General features: G+C 46.1%; 1 protein-coding gene across 1 annotated transcript; it reads right to left on the minus strand.

Annotated features, from left to right (window-relative positions):
- Positions 1-5,026: 5,026 nt before the first annotated feature.
- Positions 5,027-9,563, minus strand: S100A11 (S100 calcium binding protein A11). The gene is made up of 3 exons (XM_017520096.2): positions 9,423-9,563; positions 6,152-6,304; positions 5,027-5,347 (listed from the first exon to the last, which is right to left on the minus strand). Exons 1-3 carry the CDS (start codon positions 9,423-9,425, stop codon positions 5,186-5,188), a joined length of 318 nt encoding a protein of 105 aa, XP_017375585.1. The 5' UTR covers positions 9,426-9,563; the 3' UTR covers positions 5,027-5,185.
- Between the last annotated feature and the right edge of the window lie 217 nt (positions 9,564-9,780).

Genomic DNA, 9,780 nt, shown 5'->3' on the forward strand with positions numbered 1-9,780 from the left:
AAATCACTGGCCATGGCTTTAAGACACCGGGCTAAAGAGTACTAACCAGAAAGCCTTCACTTGCTTGGGTCCTCAAGTTTTGATAAATAAGATCTAATCGATACCAAGCTTCTAACTCAAGATTCAGATCAACAAACCCCTATGGAGTACTCCCTATAAGCAAAGTGAGTGGCGGAGAGAGACCAGCAGGAAGAGTTGGTTTGGGGAGGAGATAACGAACCCATTGAGGGCATGTTGTGTTTGTCCTGTTGGCAATGCCCAGTAGGCATTTGCATTCACAATTTGTGTCTGGAGAAAAGATCTAGCTTGAGAAGCAGACAGAGAGAGAATGAGAGAGAGAGAGAGAGAGAGAGAGAGAGAGAGGGAGGAAGGCCTGGGAATGTGCCCACATTAGGGAGATGGGGTAGTGTGATGGTTAATATTAGGTGTCAACTTGATTGGATTGCAGGATGCCTAGATAGCTGGTAAAGTATTGTTTCTGTATGTCCATGAGGGTGTTGCCAGAGAACATTCACATTTGAGTCAGTGGACTGGGAGAGGAAGACCCACCCTCAATTTGGGTCAGCGTCATCTAATCGGCTGCCAGCATGGCTAGAACAAAGCAGACCAAAGAAGCTGGCTTCCTGAGTCTTCTGGCTTTCATCTTTCTCCTGTGCTGGATGCTTCCTTCTGTTCCTCCTGCCCTTGGACATCAGACTATTTTTCTCATCCCTCACACGCAACCAAATCCCCAAGCCCATCTGATGCTCCACCCAAATATCTCTTGAATCCACCCCCAGCCACCCACTGTCCAGGACACCCCCACCTCTGATCTGGATACTGCAGCAGCTTCCTGCTCATACTCTTGGCTTTGATCGGACACAGTGTCTGGAACATCATAGAGACTCAAATATCCATTGCATGATGCAGCGGTCAGGCAGGATGAAAAAGGCTGCTGAGCCAGTGACTGGTAGGAGAGAAGTTTCAGTAGAATGCTGAGGGTGAGTGCTAGAACTCAAGGGGCTCAGGACTGAGTGGAAGAAAGGAAATAGAAGCTTTTGGTGTAGACACATATAAAAACGTAATAATTTTGACCAAAGGGAAATGTCTCAGGCAGCAACTAAAGGGTGTAGAAGTGTTGAGGAGTCTTTTGTTTTACCTTTTTGGTTGCAGAGAACAGATAATGCTTTAAAGAAGAGTATAAACTTAAGAAGATTAAAAATGTTTGTAAAGGAATATAACATTCATTACAGTAATTGTTAGGGAATCAGTGGGAATATATTTTAAGAATTACAACTCTGTATTAGCTATCTATTATTGTGTAAAAAATTACCACAAACTTAATCACTCAACAATTTCACTGTCTCACAGTTTCTGTGGGTCAAGGGTCTGGGCATGGCTTAAGTGGGTTCCCTGCTTCAGGGTCTCTTAGAAAGCTGCAGCCAAGATGTTGTCCAGGGCTGGGGTCTCATCTGAGGCTCAACTGGGAAAGAATCACTCCCAAACTCACGTGGTTGTTGGCAGGATTCAGTTCCTTGAGGACTGTTAGTCTGGGGACACTAACTTCTAACTGGCTGTTGCTGAGAGGCACCCTCAGTTCCCTGCTTGTCAGCCTCTCCAGGCTTGCTTCATTAAAATGTGCAAGCTGAGAAGGGAATAGAGACACTGCTGTCAAGATGGAAGACAGTCCTATGTAACCAAATCGTGGAAGTGACATACCATCACTTTTGCTGTATTCTGATGGTTAGAAGCAAGTCATAGGTCCCGCTCATACTCGGGGGAGGAGATTGCACAAGAATGTGAATGTGAGAGTAGGGGATTACCGGGGGCTGTCTTAGCATTCACTCACCATAAGGTGTATTGCAAGAATTTAGGAGTAAGTGCAGCTCTGAGAATGGGAACACTGACATCATAGGAACTGGAAGAAAGCTACAAAGATACCTTCCCACCCCTACATTCTACCTTCTTTCTCATCACTTCACAATCCTTCAAAGGAGTAGACTACCTTGTACTGCCTTTGCTTCCTAATCTGCCCTTTAAAAAACCCTCCCTTCAAATGATTTTGATGCAGGTGGTTGACAGACCGTATTTTGGGAAATTCTTCTCTGCTCATTTTCCCTGGGTAACCTCCAAACTCATGGCTTTGGTCCATGTGCAGATGACAGATAATTCTATATCTTCAGCTTGACTCTCTTTCAATTCCCAGCTTATCTGTTTAACCTAACATCTCCACCTGGCTATCCCATAGCTATGATTCTTACTGTTGCAAGTGATAGAAAATTCAATTTAAATTGTTTTAAGCAAAAGCAGGGATATACTGACTCATGCAGCTGCACAGTCAAGGGACAGATTTAGCTTTAGCACAACATAAGAATTACAACTGTATGTTAGCTATCTATCATTGTGTAACAAATTACCAAACATAATTACTCAACACCATTTCACTGTCTCAGTTTCTGTGGGTCAAAGGTCTTAGCATAGTACTAAGGAGCTGGTATCTTTAAAATTTCTTGGCTCTGTTTCTCCAATGTTGGCTCCACCCTCAGATCCTTTCCCTGTGGTCTTGAGATGGCTATTGGCATGTCTAAGGCTACAAACTCCCAGATTAGAATCCACCGAGAAGGAGGAATAAACAATTACCTTTATCCCGGAATTCTCAGCAAAGGTACTGAAAGTTCCTTTATTTTGACCAGCTTAGATCACAATGACCACCCTAGGCCAATGGCCATGTCCAAAGGAATGCAGGGCACTCATTGGCTTCAGTACAGGTGTGACCTTGACTCTCAGAACTGGGGAAGAACTCTACCCAAACTCAGAACACCAAGAGATGGGGAGTGCAGAGCAGGGCTTGATTCAAGAAGGGAGAGGCATGCTGCAAAAACAAGGAGCAGGCACACACAAGGAGCACATCTCAAAGACAACTTGTTTTATTTGTTCATTTATTTGGAGGCAGAGTCTCATTGTGACACCCAGGCTGGAGTGCAATGGCGCAATCTCGACTCACTGCAATCTCTGATTCTTAAGTTCAAGCAATTCTCCTGCCTCAGCCTCCCGAGTAGCTGAGATTACAGGCAAGCGCCACCACACCTGGCTAATTTTTGTATGTTTAGTAGAGATGGGGTTTCACCATATTCCCCAGGCTGATCTTGAACTCCTGACCTCAAGCGATCCTCCATCCTTGGCCTCCCAAAGTGCTGAAATTACAGACATGAGCCACCATGCCTGGCCAAATACAACATGTTTTAAAGTGGACTCCACCCTACATTTTGCTCCTAAAGCTTAACCCCCTTGCTTCATTCTTGATTTCAGTGAATTGCATCGTCGTCCACCCAGTTGTCCTCCTAGGCTTCTCTTTCTCACCACTACATTCAGACAGTCATCATTTCTCATGCCATATACTCTTTCACTCCCCTTCCGCTTCTTTGCCTTACTTCACATTCCTAACTGACCCACTTTACCATCTCCCCATTCTCTCTTAAAAAAAATGTTGACTGGTGGCCACAGAACCATGAATGTCCAAGGCCTGTGGATAACTCTAACAGCCCACACACTGTTTGCCAACCCAACAGTGGGATTACGTGTTCACTAAGAGTGGATTTGTAATTTGTTGTCCCAAACCTGTTTGTTTTTCTCGTAAGGTACAATTTATTTAAATATCTCACAAGCCAATAAAATATGGGTATGAAAAGACAGCTTTATCTTTATGAAAGTTAAAGTGAATTCTTTTCAAAGACTCGATGAGACAAATGTGCTGAAGATCATTGCGGCTGCCGTGAGTGTAGCTGAGAACTGTACATGGCTGAGGCAGTGGCTCACCCGAAGCACTGTCCTTCATTTTCCAAAAATGACCTCAGATGTGGCCTAATCCATCTCACTGAATCTATGAAGGAATAAACCATGATCTAGAGAGATTTTTGCTAATTAGTTAAAACTCAAATGAATTGATAAGGAATCAGAGGCTTTCTGGAAACACGTCACTTTTTCCTGGTGCTTCTTAGGAATAATTGCACATTGCGGAAACCTGCCCTTCTTTTTCTCTTTCCCTCCTCTAACCTGTCATCTTTCACCCTGGGTCAATCTTCTTACCTTCTTTCTGGGCTCTCTTTCCCTGCTGCTTTATCAGAGGGCTTAGAAAATGAAAACTAATGTTCGGCCAGGTGCAGTGGCTCACACCTGTAATCCCAGCACTTTGGGAGGCCGAGGCGGGTGGATCGCCTGAGGTCGAGAGTTCTAGACCAAGCTGACCAACATGGAGAAACCCCATCTCTACTAAAATTACAAAATTAGCCGGGCATGGTAGTACATGCCTGTAATTCCAGCTACTTGGGAGGTTGAGGCAGGAGAATCATTTGAACCCAGGAGGCGGAGGTTGCAGTGAGCCGAGATCGCACCATTGCACTCCAGCCTCAGCAACAAGAGCGAAACTCTGTCTCAAAAACAAAAAAAAACCCTAATGTTAACACTAGCTTAAGCCAAGCCAAACAGAAAGACCTTGGCAACACCAGCTTCCTTTCTGTTCTACAAACATCCCAGATCCTTTTCGGCTTTGGAGGACCTTTGCCCTTCCCGTTGCTTCTCTTGAAATCCTTCTCCTTCTTTCCACGTTTGCTCTTTCTAGTTCTTCAGATCTCAGCACAAATGTCATGTCTGCAGAACAGTGCCCTCGTGTAGTCCCCGTGAATCCATAACATAATTGTAGTCTGTCTTTCCTAGGACTTACCATACTCTGATAGTCCTTTGTTTATTTAGTGACTGTTCTCTCCCCCAGCTACAAGTTATACTCAGTGAAGGCAGGATCTTGTCTGTCTTGCTGGTTGTATTCTCAGGACTTCTGATAGTGCCAACAGGGGTAGCAGTGAGTGACTAACGACAATAAATGACATCTCTCTATCAGTCAGTAATTTAGAGATGATTCTGGTTGTAACATTAGTTATGATTATGTGTATAACAAGATGCATTGTTCTTATTTACTACACAGCTTCTATCAACCTAATTTACATTCCTCCCACTTTCCACCCTCCCTTGCACAAATTCAGCAACTCTCCAGTTCATGTTTTAAAAAAGCGACATTGTTTTATTACTATCCACAGGTGGGGCCTGCATGAGGTGGCTGGTGTGCTGGGCTCAAAGGGTAATGTGTGGGCTATGGAGATGACGACAGAAAGGCTGGAAGGAAATGGGGTGGATCTGAAGGCCTAAGGGTTCCTCAGGTCCGCTTCTGGGAAGGGACAGCCTTGAGGAAGGAGTCATGGCAAGCCATAGCTAGGCCACCAATCAGATTAAGAAATTCTGAGAAATCTAGCTGCCCATCACTGTTGGTGTCCAGTTTCTTCATCATGCGGTCCAGGACACCGGGGTCCTTCTGGTTCTGCAGAGATAATAATAATTATACCTTTATATTGCATCTTCTAAGGTCCTTGCAATATGCTGCCACATTTTATTCTCACAGGCTTATGAGGTACAGGATAGGGGTTATTAATATTCTCATTTTCTAGATGCAGAGACAGACTCAAAGAGGTGATGTGATCTACCTACGGGGCAGACCTGGGGCTTGAACCAAGGTTTTCTCACTCCTAGTCCAGGGCTTTTTCTATGACACTAGGGGCTATTCAGCTTTGTGTAGCCAGTGGAACACTTCTTTCAGGTACTGCGTGCAACTCCAATAGATAAACTATATAAAAGTGCAACGGGTTCAGGTGGAAAGAGGCCGCAGGCCCTGCCTAATCAATCTCATCCTCCATTTGCCCAAGCTGCCAATGCAGACACACACTTAGAGCCACTGGTTACAATACATTTAAATTAACTAATTTACAAAGTCAGTCTGTTAGTCACACTAGCCACGTTTCAAGAGCTCAGTAGGCACATGTGGCTGGTGGCTACCGTATCAGATAGAGCAGCTCTACAATGTATTTCTACCATTGCAGAAAGTTCTATTGGACAGGGATGTCCTAGAACCTTTGGGGTGGAAGAATAAAATTCGAAAACGATTCCATTATGTCATATATCATTTCATATATGTCTTCCTAAATGGGAAAAACTCCTGCCTTGGAGTGAGTTAAAAGGGAGTGAGTGCAGGACGTCAATTGCTGGTCCTTCATTCCTGGTCATTCTTCCAGGGTGTTGTTTCATGCTGTGGGTAGTTTAGGGAAGTGGGGGAGATAGGGACCAGTACCTTTGTGAAGGCAGCCAGTTCTGTATTCATGAAGCTCAGGAACTCCGTCTTGGAGAGGGTGTAGTTATAACCATCTTTTCCAGCATACTTCTGGAAAACAGCAATCAGGGACTCGATGCACCGCTCGGTCTCTGTAGGGCTGGAGATTTTTGCCTTTAGAGGAAAAAAAAAAGCAAGGGAAGATGTCAAGGGCTAGATACTGAAGAAAACTCCAGGTAATCTTATTTCCAGTCAAAGCCGTTTCCTAAAAGACTGAGTCATTTTTTTCGGGGGACTGAAGGGTTCAAGACAACCACAAAAAGTCACACTCTATGACTTTTCGTCCTACCCCCTCCACATATTTATTTCAGGTGAAATATATGAGGGTAATGTGGAACATTGCTGGCACATTTAGAAGCAGTAGACTGCCTAGGTGAGAGTGAGGGTGGCAAGGCTTACTCATATTTTTGGAATGTGTGGATAAATATACGTGTAACTCTATATCCACAAATCCATATGCACACCAAACACTGTCCATAGGCTAATAATTTGCTATTTTCCAAGATGGTATGGAGGCTTTTGTGACTAATGAAATGTCCGTTCTTTTTAAAGCAATACTGAATTCCTGGGACTCAGACATTTCCTTAGAGAAAACTAAAAGCATAGCTATCATTGTATATGCAGTGGGAGATAGAACTTTCTAGATGCTTGAAAATGGCTTTCATATTTCAGAGTTAGGAACCATTAATCTTAAACGTGAGAAAATGGACAGGAGAAGAGAATGGATATGGCAGCGCCAGCCCTAGAATCTGGGCCTCCTAGTCCCTTTCTGCAGTCCTTAGCCTTGGAGGCTTCCACTTCCTGGTGGGAAATAGTGACAGAGAAGGTGGAGCTTCTCTGGAGGTCACTCCAGACCAGGGAGGTTCATATGGAGGCTCTCAGGTTGCTGCTTACACAGCATGTACAATGTAAGATATTTAAATCCTGTACTGGGCTCTTTCCTCACAGCAGAATCCTTAAAGGAATTTCTATAGGGCCCAGTCATCCAGTAATTCCAGCAGGGACTTGGAATTCCAAAGTGAGGAGCTGTTGGGCTCCCTCTGGTGGATAGAAGTCGCAATTACAGACTTTCCGGGAGACCGGCCTGGCCACACCCTTCCTCTGAGACTTCACCTCTCAGCATTAACAATGATTTATGTTTGGTGACCCTTGCAACTTAGCATTTAACTTTCGATTTGTTCTTACGATGGACTTCCTGGAGCCCAGAGCTAAAGGCTTTCACATTCCGTAATTAACACGTGCTAAGAACTGATCTGAGCATTTAGCTGCACAGCTGCAGGTTGGTCCCTCCTTCCTGTGCAGCCCTTATGCTACAGAGACCCTAGCTAAGATTCTTCTTCCAATTGCATCTTAGAACATTAGAACCCCGGAATCCTAACAGAGGTGGACTTTTTCCCAAGAATCACATTGTTGGAGGATGATTGTTTTGCCCTAAATTGAACTTCTCCTTAAGAAAAAAGAAAAGCGTTGGTAGTTCAAGGGCCTTTAGGAAACAAAATACCACAGCCTAGAAACAGATGTGTTTGTTACAACATGCCCTTCCTATCAGGACTGAAATCTCCCCGTCTTACTAAGGTATTAGATGACAGGAAGGAGGCTGGGTGGGAGGCCACACCAGGGTGAGGAGTTTGGGCTTTGTCACCTTTCTCTGGAACTACAGATTCTCCCCCTGCCCCTTTTCCTTGCAGAATGCAGACAGTTTTGCTTTTCCAGTTTCAAAATGCCTTTCTGCTTCACGTTTTTCTCTCCTTAACATCAGTCTAGATGGTATTTAGAGATTATTTTCTTTTGAAAACTGTTGCTGTTGCTATCAGCCACAAGGAGAAAATTAAAACCTCTTTGCATTCCCCTCCGAGGTATAATTCTCCAAAGCAAAAGAAAGAAACACAATTATCGAATTACTGAAATGGAATGACATCATTTGCAGAGCTCCAGGGCACTTTGGAGATGGGTCCTGAGGACGCCCAGAGACCGGAAGGCTCTGCCCAGGGTGGCGCAGTAGCTGAAGGAGAGGGGAGCCGGCGCTCTGCACACCTCACAGCACCCTTGGAGTCTTATTTGGTGGAGATGGCGATAACAAGGAGAGAACATTATGATAAACGAATACTGTGAAATAATTTTTAAAATGCAAGCCAAGCACTCAACATTTGAGGAAAGGAAAATACTACAATGAAAAAGAAGTAGCAATTAAAAAAACTTCAACTGTTTTCTCATTCTTAACCGACACCCTCTGAGCTTTCCGTCCCTGCTGTAGCAGGACTGGAACCCGAGACACTATGGAAGGAAAGGGACGGGCGTGGCGGAGCTCCACTACTTCATCTATGGACGCTTAAGTTTGATTTCCACAGTTTTCACATGCCAGAAAGTATTTTTCTTCTTTTGATTTCTTTCAACCATTTACAAACGTAAACTTTATTTTTAGTTTGTGGGCAGAACAGAAAACCCGCTTTGGCCTGTGGGCCAAAGTTTGCTGACTCTCTTCACTAAGGAGAGGTAAAGAAAGGTAGATTTTGGAGGTGTATTTATGGAAAATATGAGTTCAACGGGGAGATGAAAGGAGATGAGAAGCGAAAACTAAGTTATGCAGTGACTGCCTACAAAGATGGTGGGGTAAAAGGAAGACGAAGGAGGAGGGTGCTCAGCTGGGACCGGGTTCCTCCCAAATTCCTGGCCGCGGCGCTGCAGGCGGCGACGCGCTAAAGTTTCAGTCCCGTTGGGTCTTGGCCGTCTGCCGGCTGCTAACTGAAACTTTGATTTTTTTCCCGTTGCTAGACGACCAAGTTCAGAAATGTCCTTTTTCTGGACTACAGAAATAACTAATGACCCCTCGCAGCTTTCCAGCCCCCGGCCTTCAGCTTGCTCCCAGGCGTCCTCGGGCTCCTGGGAGACCATGGGCGAGGGGGCTGCAGTCACCGACCCAGGGCGCGCCCCTTTCCCCCTCCTCCGCCCCCGCCCCCGCGCGGAGAGCGGCCGGCGCTTCCCGGCCCCGGACCTCATCGCGACTGGGGAAGGCCAGAGAACCTCCGCTGCCACCCTAGGCGGTCACCACAGGGATGATTTTGGGGCTTGTTCCTTCCATCCCCTCTTCCCCAGTTCCCTCCCTCGAGGCTGATTTTTCCTGCTGTTTCCTGCCACGTCCACACGTTAAGTCAAAGATAAAGTCTGCCGGAAAGTATTTGGGTTTTTTTTCTTTTTCTTTTCATATAAGAAGAAGAAGAAAAGTGAGGCCTACCATGTTGGAGCTGAGCGAGGCGCGCGGGAGGCTGCGGCTGGGACCGGCGCTGAGAGCTCTGGGCGCGCGGCGTGCGGGTCTGGAGCCTCTCCCCGACCCACGCCCTTCCGGGCCCAGCCCGGCCCAGCCTTACTCAGCCGGCCCCCGCGCCGCCCGGCCCCGCCTCGCCTCCTCGCCCCGCCTCGCCTCCCGGGCTGGGCCTGGGACCGCGGCCTGCGCTAATGGCAGAGCTGCGCCTCAAGACTCACAGGAACCCACCTTCCGCTCCAGAGGTTCAACCAGTCTCCCTCTCCCTCCTTTCCCTCTTCTTCCTCCTCTTCCCCCGGCGTCCCCCTCCCCGCAACGTCCTGTGAATCTT

Source organism: Cebus imitator, unplaced genomic scaffold, assembly GCF_001604975.1.
Source record: "Cebus imitator isolate Cc_AM_T3 unplaced genomic scaffold, Cebus_imitator-1.0 Scaffold801, whole genome shotgun sequence".
Taxonomy (NCBI): Eukaryota; Metazoa; Chordata; class Mammalia; order Primates; family Cebidae; genus Cebus; species Cebus imitator.